This window comes from Humulus lupulus, chromosome 1 (assembly GCF_963169125.1).
Source record: "Humulus lupulus chromosome 1, drHumLupu1.1, whole genome shotgun sequence".
Lineage (NCBI taxonomy): Eukaryota > Viridiplantae > Streptophyta > Magnoliopsida > Rosales > Cannabaceae > Humulus > Humulus lupulus.
The window spans coordinates 301894751-301915787 of NC_084793.1; the positions used below are offsets into that span (position 1 = coordinate 301894751).

The 21037-nt window shown below is 34.3% G+C and overlaps 2 protein-coding genes across 3 annotated transcripts; one reads left to right on the plus strand and one right to left on the minus strand.

Annotated features, from left to right (window-relative positions):
• Window positions 1-531: 531 nt before the first annotated feature.
• On the minus strand, window positions 532-1830 carry LOC133812570 (glycine-rich protein A3-like). 2 transcript variants are annotated; one of them, XM_062246342.1, is made up of 3 exons: window positions 1673-1830; window positions 1237-1561; window positions 532-1112 (listed from the first exon to the last, which is right to left on the minus strand). In XM_062246342.1, the coding sequence occupies exons 2-3, from the start codon at window positions 1514-1516 to the stop codon at window positions 874-876; spliced, it is 519 nt and encodes a 172-aa protein (XP_062102326.1). In that variant the 5' UTR covers window positions 1517-1561; window positions 1673-1830; the 3' UTR covers window positions 532-873. The 2 variants fall into 2 exon arrangements, with proteins under 2 accessions (XP_062102326.1, XP_062102327.1); XM_062246343.1 differs by lacking the exon at window positions 1673-1830 and having other exon boundaries at window positions 1237-1632.
• A 4306-nt stretch (window positions 1831-6136) lies between these two features.
• Window positions 6137-9507, plus strand: LOC133780212 (uncharacterized). The gene is made up of 4 exons (XM_062220080.1): window positions 6137-6370; window positions 7865-8069; window positions 8261-8762; window positions 9033-9507. The coding sequence occupies exons 1-4, from the start codon at window positions 6137-6139 to the stop codon at window positions 9505-9507; spliced, it is 1416 nt and encodes a 471-aa protein (XP_062076064.1).
• The last annotated feature ends 11530 nt before the right edge of the window (window positions 9508-21037 follow it).

The window sequence follows — 21037 nt, forward strand, 5'->3', positions numbered from 1 at the left end:
AATCATTGAGCTTATAATAATCATTAGAAACACATGTATGGATCTTAATCAATCCGAAGATAACTGAAAAGAAAGCATAATATATTATATGTTGAGTGAGTGAGTGATAATAATTCTGAGTTGTCATGAAATATCCCATGATCATCACCATTACTACCTACTTATTTGATTTATTATTAGAGAAACTTAATTAGCCTTGAAAAAGCTAATGTTTTTAATAAAGTAAGAATAGTTTGACAACTATATACTGATTAAATTAGTAGCAAAAAAAAAACCCGACAAAATCAATCTTTAATATCTTTTTTCAAGTTTTCTTCGCCTCAAATAAATGAAAATATATAAAGTTTTTCATGGTACAATTCTAGGGCATCGCTCTCTCTCTCTCTCTCTCTTCTTTGGCTTTGTTGAAAGGTTACTATATGTATTAATTAACTTTCCGGCAAAGAAAAATAAAAGTATAATAATATTAAAGACTATAATTAACAAGTATTTATACTTCATTTGTTTACAAGTTACTTAATTGAAAGCATATAATTAAAGGGATATCATGGACGAACTTTCTTGATATCATTTTCATTATATAAAAAAAGAATTACATGCAAAGCGATAGTTTAATTATAATTAAGCCAATTAAATATTTAACATCATATTAATTACTATGGTTAATCATTAATTTTGATGTTTTTTCATTCATCAACTCACCCCATGTTAGTGTTTTCATTTATTTATATTTTCTTGGGATGAATGCCCCATGTTAGATCTCTTGATTCATATTATATATACATACAAAGCTTTATTGATAATGCAGTCTTCTTCTTGTCCTTGTATATTTATTAAAGAAGCAAAGGCGAATCGGCCATGGCAGCCCATAAATCACTTCCATCTCTTGAACTTGCCAAACCCACCATGCTTCCCAAACCCACCATGCTTCCAGCGCTTCCCGAACTTACCATGCTTGAACTTACCGTGATGGTAACCCCCATGGTAGCCCCCATGGTAACCCATGTGACCATGCGAAAGGCGGTGCGCCCCGTAAGCAGCAGCTGCAGCCGTCAGACCTCCAGCCAGCATGGGTGCCATACCAGGTCCGCTTTGACCGCTGTGGTGGTGCCCTGTAGTATTCATCACATATATACATTAGCAATTACGATATGTAGTGAAACAGAATTCTCCAAGAAAACTATCAAGAATGATTAACATGCATATGAACAAAAGAATTGAGAAGAAAGAAGAGACCTGGTGCAGGATATGGAAAAGGAGCAGGAGGAGGATAAGCGGCGGGATGGTATCCACCAGGGGGAGGATAGTGCGGTGGGTATGCGGCATGAGGAGGCGGAGGAGGGTATCCGGCAGGTGGGTACCCAGGAGGAGGAGGGTAGGCTTGTGGCGGCGGTGGATATGCAGAGGGCGGAGGAGGGTAAGATCCGGAATGGTGCTGGGGATAGTATGCACCGGCGAGATGAGAGAAGAGCCCTCTGTCTCGGTCATCGTAAGGGTTATGGTCGTCCTTTGACATCGTATCAAATTATTTGATCGCAGATCAAAACTCAGAAAAGAGAACCTTATAGAGGTTGAAACCAAAGTCAACTATGGATTTTTGTAAGGAAGAAAAAGAAAATAATGATGAAAAATTGAAAGGCTTAATACGTATATATATATATATATATATTACCTGGGGTTACGGGGATGGGATGGGATTAGGGTGGATTGTGCATGGGCATGGGCATGGGCATGGGCAGGAGATTTGTGTTATGTTCCCTTCTGTAATCTCGCAATGACAATTTCTCCGCACTTTCTTTTCTTTTATTTTTTCTGAAAGTTTCGGAATAATTCACCTAAATATTAGTATTAAATTGTAAGGAGGGATGCGCCGCGTTGCTTAAACGCTACTTCTTTTCTTTGGGAAAGCTCACGCGCTTTTTCTCTTTTATTTTGATTTGATTTGAAAAGGGCAGAAAAGTCAGAAGAATCCTTTCCATCACTCTATGTTCTATTCTATTCTATACAATTACAACCTTTCTTTATGACCAATAATGTACCAATAATCTAATAAATAAGTTTTACGATTTACTTCCCCTCCTAAATTTGGCAGCATCTTCTCAGCGGCTACTACGCACATATATGATTTTAGGAAAAATCTGTGGTGCGGGCGTACGAAACGCCCGCACCAATGCGGCTCTCTTTGGTACATATTTAATTGGGGTAGAAAAAAGGTTGTATCATTCTAAAAAAAGAATTGAGTGTATGCATGACCGAATATATATATATATATATATAAATATATAAAAGAAACTAACATCTTTTACAAAATATATATGAGCAACGCGTGTCATTTATTGGGATTTTCTTTTGAAGAAGCCTATATTTTTGACAAAAAGAAAAATTGAACAAAAAATATAATTAATTAATTAAAATAATTTTTGTAGTCCATCAAAAATCATAAATATTTTTTTACTCAAACACACAACTTTTTACAGAAGGAAAAAACATAACAAAAAAAAAATCACTGATGTACTAAAGCACAATATTTTTTTTTTAAAAAAATCTTAGTCAAAATAAAAGTTTACAATAATTTGGTTTTTTAAAAAAGGAATGGTGAAATTTTCATTCACTTTGTTCGTGTTTTTTATTTGCTTTTGGATTTTATGCTTTTATAAAACTATTTTTTTTTTATGTAATTCATTTGTTATCAATAAAGCAGTGAAAACTATTTTGTTCAATCAAATTGCATTGTTTACATATTTTTTTACATGATTAATTATTAGTAATACAAACATTTATAAAATCTCAAACATATGTAATTACAATTATAGTGAAATTGTCATAGTGGATTATAATTGTAATTATATGTTCAAAAAGTATTTTGTCCTAAGATTAAATCAGTACATTGGATTTTTACTGATTCGGTAATCTACGATAAGATCTACTTACACATCTAGGATGAAGTCCTATACAGGACATTGACCAAGTAGATAATGTCGGATGTATTATGTTACATTGGACTGGACCGATATTGATTATTAATAAGATAATTAAGTATCATTATTATCTAATCTAATCATATCACAACGTTGACAATATGTCAATTCAATCTTAATTCTAAGTGATTAATATTCTATTAATAATATTATTCAAGTCATTTGATTTGTTCGTTACCAACTTTCCCTATGGACAACTCATACTTACATATTGGAGATTTGGTGGTATAATTGAGTGAGAGTATTTATCATAGACGTGAAATCTATAGCTTCTGTTTAAGAAGTGAAACAATGATTTTCTTATAGTTTGGTTCAAGTGTTAAATGATAAAGTACTCATTTCTGTAGCTAAGTTTACATAAATATCATTTACAAAGAACTTAGTGGGAGTTAAAGATAAAATATCAATAGGAGGTCTAAAACAATCTAGTGTTTGTGTGAGCAAGTCTCAAAACATGAGGAGAAAATTTAACATTATTTATTTTATTGACCTAATCAAAATAATATTTTTATAATTAAATTAATTATCATTTTGATAAGAGATGACATATGGACCATTGATTCATGAACTCAAGCTCTAATAAGTTACCATAAGTTTATTTATAACAAAGGGTAATATAATCATTTGGTACCATGTGTTTTATCGAAATACACACTTGATACCCTATATTTTTATTAATGGTCATATGGTACTTTGTAATTTGAAATTATACATATTTGGTACCTTGGACTCAAATTTGAACAATAAAATTTTATCGATATGACCAAATTGTCTTAATTATATGTAATTAAGTAATTAAATTTGAATTTGAAACCCAAATAATTAAGGGCATTTTGGTCATATTATTACCATGATAGAAGGAATGAAGTAATATTGCTGTATTCCTTGAGTAATCCTTGAGAAGGGGGTATTTTATCTGGTTTGAAAATTTTGATTATAGCTTGAGCTTTATTATGATTATGGTAGAGGTTCTAGTTTAATTTTTGTAAGCTAGTTTCGAATGAGTTCTAGTGGATCGCCATCAAGCCTTGAACAATAAACCTAGTTTTCTTGAATGTGTATTGGACTTGTGGAATATGAGTTTTGAGATTTTTGATGATATGAAATTATAATTTTTTGTTGATAGATTTTACGTTTTCTATTTTAATTTTTGGTTTTTTTTGTGTGTGAAAAATCTAGATTTGAAGTATTCATTTATTTTAGGATATATTTAAGTGTTATATTTGATTTGGATTTAAGCTTAATTTAGTTTTTATTAAATTATTTTATTTTATTTCAAAGAAAGAAAATACATTAATTATTTAAAAAAATTAAACTGAAATTAACATTTGGGGTGTTTTAGTCATATTAAAAAAATTGACCAAAAATGGAGTCAAAGTATTATTATGTTCCATTTTATTACAAAATGCAGGGTCTGAATTGTAATATTCTAAAACAAAGAGTGCAATCGATAACTATTGCACAACGCAAAGCCTAAAATAGTAATTTCCCTATATGTTAAGATTAAATAAGGGGCATTATATTTGCACCCCAAAAATATATAGGCAACCCATTTTTTTATTTTTTTTAAATAATCATTTTTTATATTTGACATTCTTTAATTTCTCTTTTTGTTAATTTCAATAATTTTATGGGTCCTTGGCAAAATGACATATTGTTGATCCCAAAAGAGGGTGTTTTAAAATTTAAACTCGCAAGTGCACGAATCGTTTCGGAATATAATGTTCATGTAAGTACGAGGTCGAACCCATGGGAGTTGACTAACATCAAAAGAAACTATTTCAAACAAAGCAAAAATATTCTAACCTAGTTCCAAATATTTGATGAGATTTTGTTTTAGAAAAACAAAAGACAAGTAATAAAAAGATTAATGATTAAATAGAAAAATGGTTTTCAAATGATATATATAAAATAAGATTATTAAGATTTTAGAATCCACAAAATGCAAGTTCAATAGTATTTATAAGTATATTGATTCTCAAGTTTTAATATAGTTGAAATAAATCACACTATATATTTTTTCAAAATATATTTTCTATTCAAGCACAAGTTACTCTTTCAAAAAGGTAGGATTTTTCTTCACTTATATAAGATATAATTTCTAAGCATTAGTTGTGTTACAACCTAATGAAACTACAAAAAATCAAAGAGATTATGTTTAGGCAAAATATGATACTTATGCTCTAAGAATTAGATGTGAACAATTTAATGAAAAACATTTAATCAAAGAATATCATATTTTTGCATAATGAAGAACTAAGTGTAATATGCTTTAACACTCAATAATAGATGAAAAATGCATATCCTTGATAGAAAAATCCATAAACAATGTTACACAAATGGGAAATCAACATACAATAAAAAATACTATCTAGTTACATTTTGCTTCATCATCATCTTAATAACCTTTGAAAAAGATTAGAAGCTCATAACTAGATAAAAATTACAAAATAACATACTTGACATGCTCTTCAAAAGATGAAAATGGTAGATAGAAAATAGTGAAAAGAAGAGAGAAATATGGAGTGTAGAAGAGGTTGAAAAAAAGATGAAGAAGAAAAGCTCCCCAAATGGTCTTACAAGACTCTATTTATAGGCAAAATATGGAGATTAAATTAATCAAATTAAAATAAATTGATTAATTTAATTGTGTTGGGAAGTGGTAGGATAAATAGAGTAAGTGTAAGAGTATTGGAAAGATGAAATGTTTGGTTGGGTAAAAGATTAGTGAAAAGTTAGGGTAAAAATGAATTAGGAATGTTTATTTAGGTAAGAAAAATAGGGAAGAGTGAATTGATATTTGAGTGAAAGAAGAAAGACATTGGGAAGAAAAATGTTATTTTTGGCTATTTGGTGATTTTGACTAATTCAGAAAAATACTAGTTTTTTTCTTTGGGCTGGTCAAAAGGCAGATGGGCCTTGCGTTTTGGCTGTGATTGGAAGATGCATATATGCTTGCTGCTGTTGGGCCTTGGATGTAAGGCTGGCCCACGTTGGTGAGAGGCACGGGCCTTCTTGCTTTGCTGAAGAGTTGATGGTTTCGGCTGGGAGATGAAGGCTGGTGAGGAGGCTTCAGGCGTGAGATGCTGAAGGAAGTGATGACTTGATGAAGTGGAGTGGAGTCAATGGATTGCTTCGGCTGGCAGGAAGGCTGAAGGATGTGGGCCTCGGGTTGGGCTGCTGGAGGCAGGCCCACGACTGGAGATGGGAGTGGCGTTGGGCCTGAGGAGGGATCCGGCCCAAATGGAGGAGCTGCTGGCTTGGAGATGCAGCTGGCGCTGGGAGGCAACTTCGTACAGACGCTGGTGATATGCTACATGTTGAAGCTGATGGGAGCTGGTCTCGGCGTGGCCCTTGCTGAAGGGAAAGTGGACAGGTGGCGTGGGCCTGGGGTGAGATTGGGCCATTGAGTGTTGCTGAAATGAGATAACTTTGTGCCAAAATTTGCTTTTTCCTCTTCACAAATGCCACTTTTTCATCATTTTCCTTGCATTTCAAGCACCTAAAAATAACATTATTTCCTACAAAATAATTATAAACTAAATTAGAATTAAATATTTTCACTAATAAAATATACAATATAGCTTCCATGAAAATATTAATTAAAATTTAATTTACAAAACATTTAAGCTCAAAATTACATATTTTTACTCCTAACTTAACAATATTAATTTTAACTAATTAAGCCATAACATTTTACAATAATATAATAAAAATACACAAAAATCTATAAAATTAAAATAAACCTAATAAATTCAAAATTACTTAAAAACTTAATAAATCAATTAAAAACTCAAGAATTAAGCAACAATTAGCACATAAAAGTGGTAAAATAACTCTATTTTGTAGAGTTATCACCTATTTTTTAAAGTCATGTTTCATTCTAGCCTAGTTTTAATAATTTTTTGCAAAATAGTCTCTTATAATTTAGACAGCTAGTTGAAAATTTAGACAGGTGGTCGAAAAATTCAAATAGCCGGTCGAATTTTAGACAGGGGTCATTTTGCAAAAAATTATCAAAAGTAGGCCAGTGTACAAAATCAATTAAAAAAAAGAGGCTATTTTCACCAATTTCTCTAATTTTATTTTTTATTGTTTTCATAATTTTTTTTAAAATAATTTATAATCTTTTAGAAAAAAAAAACTTATTTTAACAACTTTTTTTTTCCAACATAAGAATTTTGTTTCCAACCATGGAAACGTAGACTAAGCTTTTTATGTAGTTCATAACATAAGAATTTTCCAATTAGACAGTAAGTGTTGAACACACAATTGAGTGTGCTAGACAATGGGTAAAGTTTGACTTGTTCACCAAAAATGTCTTTTATTTTTTGTGGTTTGACCATGATTTGGGTTGTAAATCTATGAAATTTTGAGAAAGTTATATATATTGATGATGGAATAGAGATTTCAGAATGGTATAATTTTTGTGGAAATGTAAAACAATTTTTATTTTAATTTTGAGCATTGTTTGTGGAATTCAATTTGGGCATTGAACACTTATATATTTGAGATATCATATATAGTAAGTGAATAGTAGATACTATATACGTGTTTTTGTGAGATATGTAAATATTATAGTTGTTAAAATTTAGTTGAAGTTGATTTTGAGTTACCATTTAATATTTAGTATTTGTATTATTTATTTTTTTTATAAATAATTTGTTATCTGTCGACTCAAGTGATTAATTTATCCAATGATAAGGATCTAATACTTGCATCCCCACCATAGTAACTTACACCAAGCCATCTCACAAATAGAAAATCGAAAATAAACAGCCACACAGGTGCGAGCTTTTCGTACGCCCGCACCAAAGCCATCCCCTATGATTTTATTATAAGGATTTTTTTGCAAGAATATCTCAACTTATATATTGCTTTTTTAGGAATTTTTAGAGATACTGTGGCCAGTAATTTTTGTTGATGAAACTTTATTGAAAAATAGACATGGTGGTACCCTATTTTTAGCATCAATGTTAGATTCAAACAACAATATTTTCGTGTTGGCTTTTGGAATAGCAGACTCTGAAAATGATAATTCATGGCTTTGGTTCTTCTCCAAACTGAGAGACACCTATGGAGAACCCGAAGGTATGATAACTTCAATTATATATTCTTGTTTACAAATACATAAGAACATTTTACCAAAACAAAATACACAAATACATGCTATTTCTTTTAGTATCTGAATAAAGTAACTGGTTACCTTCACCAAAATTAAAAGAATAAATAAAAAAATACCTAATTTTTGTTTTTTATTTTAAAATATTTATACTCCATAGGATTGGCTATAGTTTCCGACAGACACAAGAGCATAGACAATGCTGTACATATTGTGTACCCAAATGCTTTCCATGGAGCTTGCATGTTTCACTTGCTCAATAATTTGAAAAGCAAGTATGGAAGTCATGGAGAAGAGCTACAAATGAAATTCCTTATAGCAGCAAAAGCATACACAAAAACAGAATGTGAACAGTACATGAGAGGCCTTGATAGACTTGACAGACGCATTAGACCCTATTTAGAGAAAGCCAAGTTTGAAACTTGGACAAGATCATACTCGCCAACAAAAAGATACACCATGATGATATCCAACATCGCAGAATCACTCAACGCTACACTAAAAGCTGCAAGAAATCTCCCCATTGATATCTTGGTTGAATGCCTTAGAAGTTTGGTTCAAAAGTGGGTTTGGAACAACTCAAATAATGCAAACGGAACATTCACAAAAATCTCTACAACAACAGAGAATGAATTGAGGCATGACATTGTTTCAAAAATGAAGTATGACGTATGCAACTAAACTTATTCTTACTATTCTGTCAATAGATGGTAACCAGTTACCTTCCATAACAACAGAAAAAAAAAATTACACTGAAGAATAACTAGTTACTTTCAATGCTAATTCTAGTTAAAATGTTTATTATCTAATTCTATTTCATGACAAAACTATTTCTAGGTCTTGCCTTTCAACACAATAGAATACTAAGTTCGTGATCAAAAGGGGATAAATTTCACAGTAAATATACATAATAGAACATGTACTTGCAATAGGTTTCAAGAAGATGAAATGCCTTATGGCCATGCAGTAGTTGTCATTGCAAAGAGAAACTTGAGTGTGTATGATTATTGTGCAATGTTCTACAGAACAGAAACATTGAAAGCATTGTATCAAGAAAATGTTCATCCTTTGCCCCATAAAGATGAATGGAATCTCCCACAACACTTGGACATAATGGTGCTGCCTCCAAAGACAACAATCCCAGCAGGAAGACCAAGAAAGAAAAGAATAAGATCAAGAGGGGAACCTAAAGTAATAATCACCTGTGGGAAATGTGGGCAACCAGGACATAACAGGAAGACTTGTAGGAATCCTCCAATTGAGAAGCCAAACAAACAAAAAAAGCCAAAGACACAGATTCATATTTTACAGCAAAACAAACCTTTAATAGCTTTATTCATTGAAAGAGTGACTTTCATATTCATCAAGTATTATTCAGTATTTTTAATAAAATTGTTTCAAATTTAAACACATTGATTGATTATGCAAACTTATAAAATCCTTTCAAACTAATTTCTTGGATTTGTTTACTTATTATTTATCAATAGTATTTATCAATGCTACCATCAGTATAAATACACCATAAGGAAACAAACATGAATGTAACCAGTTACTCAAAAGTAACAACAAAACAACGATATAGGTAACTAGTTACACTGATATTACAATGCAAGATAAATTACCCACTATAACAATCTAAAAGCCAAAAAAAATGAAAACCTTTACTTTCTTCTATCACAAACTCTTCTATATATAATATTAAAGTTACTTTAATATTAACTTAATAAACTGGTTGCATTACTATAATAAGACAAACCTAGTGGAAAAATCTAAAAAATACTTAAGTAACCAGTTACCCTAAGTATATTACGAAACCAACAGCCTAAGTACCTGGTTACCCTCAAAATCATTGTTGCCCGAATAACACCAGGAAAATTAGTTAAACAACCCAACTAGAAACTAGTTACCCTCAAATAATTCCATAAAACATTGTAAAAAAATATGAAAACAAATAGAAAAGTAGCTATCTGCTTTAAAGTGTTATATTAAATATATATTAATAATTGAAATAAAAAACAACAAACCAATGGGGAAAAAAATACTTAAGTAACCAGTTACCCTCAGTATGTTAGCAAAGAAACAACATGAGTACCTGGTTACCCTCTAAAACAACAAATGAATTAACAAAAGGTTATACTGATATATATATAATGACCTTAAGAATCCCAATGTTTTACATAAGCAGAAATTTAACATAGCTAATCGTAAAACTAGAAATTGATCCATCATTTTAATTACTGTTATAGAAAAATAAAAAAATAAAAGAAACATAATATCACTAAAAGCCTATGCAACAATTTTCATTCTCTTCCGTCTCTTCTCCAAAAGTCTTTCATTGAACTCATCGCTAGTTAAGTATCCCTCATGCTCTTTGTTCTTTCCATGGTAATACAAGTTGACAGCGTGTCTTCGCAAAGGAGACGAACATCAATATGTTTAGGCATCTCATTCTCCTTCCCAAGTATTATTTGCTCGGCAAAATAAGTAGAAAACACCCCACAATCGCTGCAAAATGGAAACAGGTAAAAAAAAACAACTAAGAACATATAAACAATAAGAAAAAAAAAACTAAAACCAAATAAACAAACTAACCAATCAATTTGTTGAGTAATGCCTCTAGCAATGCTCAACTTCAAAGCCTCATTCTCTGCCACATCATACGAACTAACATCAATATTAATATCTTCACGATCATAGAAACCAATCTTCTCCAATAGAAGAGGAATCAAAACAACAAATGCCTCAACGACAGGTAAAGTATGATTTTCATGCTTTGCACCAGACATTGAATCATACACCGTAAGTGATCTCTGTTGTATAGTTAAGTGCAACACAATCCAGTACATAAGAGTCTTCACATTAACAGGCATGACAACATCATCAAGCCAATTCCAATGAGTTGCACAATACATGGATTCCCCCTTCATTATCTTCAAAGCAACACAACTCTCATCTACTTTAAATGCACCACTGCCGTTTTTCTTAAAATATTCATACATAAACACTATGTTTTTCCCAAAACAAGTGTCAGTTGTAGATACTCTCCTCTTCAAATCTTTAGACAATTTAACCTTTCTCCTCAAGTAATACATCATCACATCAATATGCCGCATAATAAAAAAATGCATCCTTATAAGATGATATATATAGAAACCAATCAACTATAACAGACAATAAAACTTTATTACACATGGGTAACTGGTTACCATCATCAACACAAAACAGTTACAAAGCTTGGGTAACCAGTTACCCAATGAACTACAACAAAGATAACAGTAAGGGAACTGGTTACCCAATAACATCATAATATATATCATAAATAGATCACTAGACTTATTACCTTTTAAAACAAAAAAAAAAATAAGTCCAACGTGAAAAAATAGATAAAATAAAAGGAAGAATCTCACTGATGAATCAAAAAATTGCCCAGAGAAATAAAGGCTATGAAACCAAGTCTTCTCAGAAATAAGGACAAAAGTGAAGTTAATTGGTGGGTCCACAGAATTATCATCAAATTTCTTGAACCTGAACAATACATTAAAAAAAAAAGTTAACAAATTAATCAGACATAGTACGCATAGAAAAAACTTAAAAACAATTAATGGTTATACATACTTGTTCCTTTTCTTCAAATCACGTTTAATCTCAGAGTCAAACTCAGACTGTTGTTCTTTAGTGTGATTATCACCAAGTTCATTGGAAAATGGACAAATACTATCCAATATTGCCCTCTTTCTTTTTGTATCACTCCGACTTCAGAAGATCCAAAATTTGTTAAGAAATGAGACTTTCCTAAAGCGCTCGGCTTCGCTTACCTTTTCTTTCCCAAAATTAGTCCATTATCAACTGCTTGTGCATCATCATACAACACAATCGGCCACTTACTTTTATCCTCCAAAGAACTACTCTCTCTAAGTGGCCTCTCAACCGATTCATTGATAACTCTCCATATTACATTAGAGACATGAAACGTGGGAGTTCGAGGACTTGAGCATACAATTGAGTCAACTTTAATTGGCTCCTAAAAAAGAAATAAATATGTACAGCCAATACTTCATTACAAACAAGGGGAAAATAACCAATTTCTAAAACAAATAAAAGGAAAAGAAAATCTTACTTTATCAGTAGTAAAAAATTGTGAAGCAATCTGAACAGAATGCCCCAAATCAGCCCCCAACTCCTCACCAATAGCAACATTTTGGTAACCCCTAGAAGAATGGCCATCAAAAAAATCCCAAAAATACAAAAACCAGAAATTTTTACAAAAATTAAAACCAAATTAGACATAATAAAGGGAAACACACAAACAATAGTAACTAGTTACCTCATAAGAAGCCTTAGCATGCATAGGATCTTTAAACTGTCCACCAATATTATGATTACAAGCAGCCATAGATGCCTTAATACCACCCAACACAGATATAACAGAAGCAAAATCAGATGCGAAAGATTTCTTCAATTCAGAAATTGTAAGCAATATACACTTCTGGGAATCTTGCACTTCAGCCAATTTTGATTGAATGGCAATAAGATCCTCATGCATATCTGATGGACTAGTATCATCATCAGGTGAATCTGTTGGCAAAAACTTACTCTCAAAAGACAACCCTCTCAGTATAAGCAGTCTCATTTTTTCATTGGTAGGGATTATGACATTAACATCATACTGCAAGAATCAAATTTTATTTTTAAACAAATGACAAAAATAACTGTAATAAGTAACTAGTTACCCAAATATAAAACGAACATAATAAAAATAGAATTGAATGACAAAAAAACCAAAAAAAAAAAAAACAAAACAAAATCATTACCTCTTCCTCCAAAAGAACTTTATCAACCAAATACTGGTATGACACACTTCCCCTGCTTGTCCAATTCATAATCCTTGGAAACAAAAAATTAACATTTCTACACAACGCTTGAGAACAAGAAGGAATGGTCTCATATATCCATATAAGGAAATCAATAGGGAAACCATAACACTTATAACTATGGTTATCCAATGACCCATCTGCTTTCCTAGGAACATAATCATACATGGCGTTCCTATCTTTCAGTACTGCTTGCATGACATGTTATAATTAATACACAATGAGCACTAAATAAACAATAATCAATATCAAATCATGCTCATGAATTTCCATGATCAAACATTTTATTTAGGGCATTAATATAATAATATACGTACCTCCAATTATCGTTTTGATCTCTAATAATCATGTTGATTATACTTCTTTGATCTACACATATAGAGAAAGGGAGAGCTTGGGAGTAATGAACACTACTCTATCATTCTCTCTACACCATAGCCACACTCATTCCACCTTAATCATCAATCAAGAGCACAACCCTTTATATATGGAATTATGGCCCAATTGGGCTTACATGCCCAATGTGAGAGAATTAGTTGTCTTGGCCCAATGGGCTGACCAAAGACGTTTTAGAGCGTGTCCATGGGCCCCGAGCATGTTAGTACGTTATGTCCATCCCATTATGGCCCGATGGTAATATCATGCATTACCGATTATATAGTTATCATTACATGCTAATACCGACACTGTGTGAGCAACACTTAATTATGTTAGTCCATATAAAATATTCTAACATTCTCCCACTTGGACTACATAATTACACCAATATGTACTCACTAAGCAACAGTATCAATACACAGAAATCTCAAGAAACAATAATGTCTATAAACTAATTATGCACCATATTGTATCGACAGGACACAAATATAATACATAATGAGACATCTGAGATTCATAAAACATGATGATAACTACTGATCTGGATCCACTCGAACATAGCACCGAGACTAAGCCACTGGCTTGCATCAACAAGTGTGTACACACAACATCAAAGAGTTATCCAGAATATGCATATATTCAACAATCAATAGCAATCCTTAGCATGTCGATCATACATGAAAAACAATGACTCCCACTGATCAAATACATCTTTGGCTCCCAACAATCCAAACAAGAAATGACTTCTTAGTACATACGTTCAGGTAACTCATGTCAGTGTAGTCATTAGCATGTTGTTTGTAAGTGCGTGTTATGATACTAATAGAGGACTCCACAACTTTCTCACTACATATGGAACGTCATCATCATTAATGGAGCAATATTACTCCCCAAGTTCCGAGAGATAGATATCATTGCGATATTTATCACATAAGTTCAGCAAGTTCACAATAGAGTTAACTACTCTTAACACTGAAACGGAATATCGCAATTGTAATGTACAATCAATGTCCTCGTAACATGCCACACACTCTACCTTCACATACGAGGATGCTGTCAATGTCCATGCAACACCTAATCACATATAACTTCCCTTACCATTATACTCACTTTGTATGAGAGAGGAAGTTGTAGGTGTTCATATGACATTTAATTACAAAATAGCTCCTCCTAGAATCATGAATGCTTATAAGTGGATTTTATCATCCATGCAGCCTTTCCAATCGATATCACTAAAACCAACTACTATATGTCACAATGTTGGTTTGTCGATTGCTAACACATCCTTGGTACCATAAGGATGACAACTCAAGTACCAATCCAGCATGCCTGTAACAGATATCACGATAGGAATGTGTATACTTGAGTAAGCCCTAGGCTGCCTTCAATAAGCATATATGTGAGATAATCTCAAACTTGATCTCTCGTCATTACTAATATCATGGACTTTAGGCCGTTCATAACACATCACAGTTTAGACTATTTAAAGATTCTCAATGAAATCGAAACATTAATCACTACAATCGTTAGTCAATGCAAACTATGAGACAATTCAGTCTACCGTTGATCTCATCACGAAGAATCTAAATTTTTAGACCATACAAGGTTTATCAAGAATTCTTCATCTGACAGATATTATCAAATAACAACTTAATTTGTCTCCAAAATAGATCAAAATCATAAGATATGAGCAATGTACTATATCAAGTGACAATATAAACATATCATTGCTCCCACTTATCTCTCATATAGTGTTGACTAATGATAATGTTTCGAATTGACTATTTTGAGCATTACAGTAATCACTATCTTGATGTCCTGCCTCAAAATGGATTTAAGGCATTGAACTCGGGTGTCCTTTAAACAAGAATTTAGTTCTTGCATCCTTATATATTGATTTCCAAATAGTCACCACTTTACAACTCAATAATAGTAATGAACAAATTCATTGTTATAGTGGAGACTAGGTATAGGCTTTAATTCACCTTACTTTAACCATCAAACAACTTATTCTTAAAATGAACCACCATCAAGAAAATCTCTCAATTATTATGGGATTAAGCCTAAACTTTCACGCTTGATCATAGCTTGGAAATCATGAAATTACCATATCAATTCTCCAAATAAGGATTAAAAACTACCAATGACTATCGATTAGAAATTTAGAGGTATATGTAATTAAACTTATCTCGTGTATGGAATCATAGGTTTATCAAACTGTCTCGATCCTTTATCTTTATTTGTCCGCATATGGAGTTCTTACAATAATTTGGCCAATTGTAGGTCATCAATAATAACAGCGGAAGCAACAAAATGAGGGATAAATCCAATTATTCCCTAAATAAAATTTTAACCCTTGTCTGATGCCAGCTTAAAACTCCAACATAGATAACTTTATATACTTATCAAAAATAATAGCTAGAAGAGCCATACATATTAAACTTGATATTCTCAATAAAACACTTAAATGTTCATCTTCTCTCATATGATTAAAATCCAAGATTGTCAAATGCAATGTCCTATATTGCCTCATAATATTAGAACTTCTGAAATAGCCTTAGATGTAAATTCTTATTCAATCACAACATTCATGGGGCTATTCAGAATAAAACGATATGATCCATTGAGTCTTAGTATCTTGAGTGTTGCTGCGAAAGACTTATCTCACATTGTCTCTTTCGAAAAACAACTAACATAGTTGTGAATATGGAATTATGTTTGTGATTATATTAGTCCATACAAGATTCAAATATCTCTCCCACTTGGACCAATATAATCAACAAACACCAAATTAATCTCCAGCATGCAATAGGCAATCAAATAAATTATGTATGATATCATATCGATAGGATATGTATACTACACATAATTTGGCCTGAGAGACATTCAAATATAATAACAACCATTAAACCAAGATGCATGGAGTACAACAATTAAGACTATCTACCAGTCTTGTTGTAATGCCCCAAATTTCCTAATAAGGTTTAGGATCTTGATTAGGAGGCCGGGAGGGCCATAATTGATCTATTATGATATTTAATGATTATATGCATGTTTATGTGAATTATATTATTATATGATGGTGAATGCATGCATATGGGCTCATATTTATAATGCAAGGGCATTTTGGTAATTTGGCCACAGTGGGCGTAAAAGTATATTTTGGGTGCATGGTTGAGATTAATTAATATAGCCACATTGTAGGGTGGATTGGTTCGAGCTTTTCGACATGAGACGATCATGAGATGTAAGTGTTCGGTCTAGTCATAACGGGTTTGAGTTCGGGGCTCGGGGTGAGTCTCGGGGTGAATTTAATGATTAGAGCATTACCGAGAATTAAAGGGTAATGGGATATGATTCATTGGTATTTGAGAATATGGAGATTAGTGGGTATTGGGAAGCGTTAATTATGATTAACGGGATAGGCGGAAAGTACCAATTTTACCCTTGAAATGATTTAGAGGCTTTTGTTGGCTTAAGGGTATTTTGGTCATTTTGGGTTTTGGATATATATAACATAGAAGGGCTGTAACGACCCAAATTCACTAATAAGGCTTAAGGGCCTTGATTAGTATGCCTGGAGGGCATAACGGAGATTATGTGTGGGTTTAATAATTTAGATGCATGATTATGATTTAAAGCATGTTATATGATTACTTGAGTATTTGAGATGCATGACTATGTGTGTTAGTATGCATATAGGCCCAGATTAGGTTAGAAGGGCATAATCGTAATTCTGGCCGTTATGGGCATAACTACTTTGATATATGTGATAATTGTTGAGACCACATTATTATGTGGATATATCCGCGATCAGTGACTCGAGACGATCCTAGTGAGAAAAGTAGCGGAAAAGTCATAGCGGGGATTTATACCCGGCTCGGGGTGAGCTCAGGGGTATAAATGGGAATTTAGTGGATAAGCTGGAGATTATTATGACATTGAGGAATGTTATTAGTGATTAATTAGGTATCGGGAATTAAGCGGGAAATAATCGAGACACTCGAGGAAGTAGCGGGAATTGGGTAAAATGACTAAAATGCCCTTAAGTGGACAAAAGGATTAGAGTTAATAGGGAGGGCATAAAGGTCATTTGACTTTTAAGGATGGGTATTAATGAGGTTTTAAGTTAGTGGAATTTGTAGAATATCAAAGAAGTCTGAAAAAGAAGGGAAAAGAAATAGGGAAAGCAGAGAGAGTTTCTTTAAGTCGGTTTACACTTTCCTTCACCTGTTTCTTGAGAATTTCTGGAGTAAAACTTAGAGGAGAGCTGGGATAACTAAACATCAAGGATCTTGACCTAAGACTAAGGAATTGGCAGAGGTTTAGCAGGGTTTCACTAACACTTGAGGTAAGATTCAAGAGTTCATCCATTTCTGTTTCTGGTTTTTAAGTTGTGGTACTTGAGCTGAATTGAATGGAACTTTGGGGAATTCAGGCTTAAGGCTGAGGAGTAGCAAGCCAAGGGAGCCTAGGGATAGCTTGTGGGCGAAATTCTATCAAAGGTATGAATTCTAAGCATTAAATTCTGATGTTCAGCTGGTTTATGTTGGGTTTTAGAGTTTGGAGGTGGCTATGGTGAATTTTGGGTTTGTGATTGCATGTGCTTGGGTTTTAAATGTTTAGGGTGCTTGGGATGAGTGGAGTGTGGTCATGAGGTTGTTTTTGAGTTTGGGTAAGAGTTGGAAGAGGTTTGGTTGAGGTTGGCTCGAGAAAATCGCACTGTGGAAATTTTGGTGTTGGGCTGTCTGTGACTAGCGCTACAGCGCTACCCTTTGGCCGCTGTAGCGCTAGGCCATTTTGCTGGAAGGGTTTTGGCTTCTGTCTGTAGCGCTACCCTACCTTCTGAAGGGGATTTTAGGGTAATTTGCAAGGGTTTTTGACCTAAGGTTTGGGGTTTGGTTCCACCACCTTGTTTGGTGGAACTAGGACATCCCGGGGGGCTCGGGGTTGGCCCCGAGGCTAGGTTTTGAACTTGAGGGTTGATGATGACTTTGGCCATGATTGTATTTAGGTGAGCGCTAAGGCTCGAGTGGGATCGTGCTCAAGGTGTCGAGGGTTCAAAGCTATTGAATTGAAAGGTAAGAAAACTGCACTTGGTTATATAATTGTGATGGGACTAAGTGCTCCCGAGAATTGTATCATGTCAATGTTGGTATCACGCCATGGGACATGTAAAAGCGGCCTAAGAGTGCCGTACATACTAATAGCGCACAGAGCGCGACTCGGCCACTGGGAGCCATGAACACTGGGATAACAGAGGGAGCAGCCTGTGAGCGCTAGCCCTGGTTATCGTTTATAAACTGTGCATTTTATGTGTTGATATACCTAGTATGTGGAATACTTGACTATATTGAATGGTTATCTGACTGAGGCTATGTGACGCAACGTGAGATATTGACTTGTCTGATAATTGCTTATGCTTTATTGTTATTGTGTTTTCTTGCTGGGCCTTGGCTCACGGGTGCTACGTGGTGCAGGTAAAGGCAAGGGCAAGTTGGACTAAGCCTGAGGTGGAGAGCTCCGAGGTGAAATGTACATAGCCAGCTGTTCGATCACCACGGTCGAGGAGTGGACCAGGACAGAGATTACCTAACCACTTGTTTTGCCTTAGTATGGCTGGATATTGTACCTGAGTCTTGCAACTTTTGTAAACGATCTTTGAGCTTGTATTTTCGGGATCCCGTATAAACAAATAGTGTTTCTTAATGAAAAATGTGACTTTTGAGACCAAAATGCTTTTAACCCTAGTTCCTTTGAAACTTCTGCGTCACAATTTTAATTAAAAGACTTGATTAGCAAGTCCGACACTTTATAAACACACAGTGTAACGGTCTTGGCTAACCAGGGCGTTACAAGGGCTGTAGAAGGACAGAGCAAAAACAGAGATTTGCTTCTTCCTTTCCCGTACATCACCTTCTTCACTTCTCCTTTGAGGGTTTTGAGTTCTTGGTGGAGTTTCAAGCTAGGGAAACTTAAAGGCTGGGTTGGAGACTGGGTTTAGCTTGTAAGGGAGGTTCAAGACCAGTTCAAGGTGAGTTTTAGCCTTTGGTTTCAGGTGTTGCTTTGTTTTCGTTTTAGTTTTTAATTCATGGGTTTTGATGTGGGAAGTGTGAATCAAAGGGGGGTTTTGTGTTGTTTTGATTGGGGTTTGATGAGGGTGAGCTAAGGGTGTTATTTGGGGGTTTAATTATATGTTTGGAGGAGGTTTAGAGATGGTTTAAGGGACTGGTTCTAAGGGAAAGTGCAGGGGATAATTCTGGTGTGCGAGTTGTCATTTTGGCTGAATTGGGGGTTGCGCCGCGGCATGGCCAGGGAGAGCCGCGACCCTTGGAGTAGGCTGGGTTTGGGCGCCTTTGTTTGAGGGGCGGGCCGCGGCCCTTAAGGTCATTTTTGCCAAGGAAGGGGTTTTTAGCTTGGGAATTCAAGCTTTAAGCCTCGGGGTTGTACCTAGTACCCAGTTAAGTAGGGATTGATGTCCCGGAGGCTAGATATTGATTTGGGAACTTAAGTTTATCATTTTTATTGATGTTACCTTATGTTTGGTTATGACTAGGTGACCGCTGAAGGACTAAAAGCTGATCGTTCTCAAAGGTCGTTTCTTTAATTAATTCTCGCTCGAACCCAAGGTAAGAAAACTGCACCCTGTGTATATGTGACATGCATGGCTGTTATGGATGCATGTTGGTTGATTATTGAGCATGACATGCATGGCTATTATGGATGCATGTTGGTTGGCTATTGAGTATGACATGCATGGCTATTCTTGATGCTTGTTGGATGTTTAAATGTAAACATTGATAGCATAATGAATGCCTGGCAATCTTGCCCATTTGCATATGATTATTAATGAGGCATGCTGGATGATTAAGTGTAATGCATGTGATGCACGAGAAACATGTGATTAGGGCATGCCATGAGTGATGAATATGAGATTGGCCAGAGCTTGAGTCTCTGAGTTTGTGCATGATCATGATTATGCTAGTAACTGCTTAGTAAGCATGCTGAATGCCCTATTCTTGGATAATTGGCATAAGATACACATTGATAGCATTGCTTACTTGTGCTTGGCACTGACTAATTAGTCAGATTTGGCAAAGGTGCTAGTATCAACTGTGAAGCTGTGACTTATGAGTAAGGTTCGGCAATGATACTGGGCACTGGTCACGATGCACTGACTCTTCAGTCAGAATTGGCAAAGGTGTTGGTATCAGCTGTGAAGCTGTGACTTATGAGTCAGGTTCGGCAGTGGTACTGGGCACTGGTCACGTTGCACTGACTCATCAGTCAGAATTGGCAAAGGTGTTGGTATCAGCTGTGAAGCTGTGACTTATGAGTCAGGTTCGGCAGTGATACTGGACACTGGTCACATAGCACTGACTTATTAGCCAGAACGGTCTTTGCGTGGTTCACGCAAGCCAACGGAGATTAGATCTAATCGACCATCAGCATTGAATGACTCAAAGAGCATTAATGCTAGACCGACCGTGAGGGTCGATGAATGAAATAAGAACTTGGAGGCTAGTGGCTTACCTAGCAGCCACTCTCCCTCTTGAATCGTGTGATGTTCACTCCCTGGTTTGGAAGCTTTACGCTAAGTGTGATTATAATGATAATCATTTGATAATGCTTATGTATAATGTTATGTTTTCTTGCTGGGCTTCGGCTCACGGGTGCTATGTGGTGCA

Coding starts and splice junctions, on each gene's coding strand:
- LOC133812570 (XM_062246342.1), bottom strand. CDS start 1,516: ATGTCAAAGGACGACCATAACCCTTACGATGACCGAGACAGAGGGCTC. Junction 1,113..1,236: donor TTTTCCATATCCTGCACCAG/GTCTCTTCTTTC, acceptor TGAATACTACAG/GGCACCACCACAGCGGTCAA.
- LOC133780212 (XM_062220080.1), top strand. CDS start 6,137: ATGTGGGCCTCGGGTTGGGCTGCTGGAGGCAGGCCCACGACTGGAGAT. Junction 8,070..8,260: donor CACCTATGGAGAACCCGAAG/GTATGATAACTT, acceptor TATACTCCATAG/GATTGGCTATAGTTTCCGAC. Junction 8,763..9,032: donor GACATTGTTTCAAAAATGAA/GTATGACGTATG, acceptor TACTTGCAATAG/GTTTCAAGAAGATGAAATGC.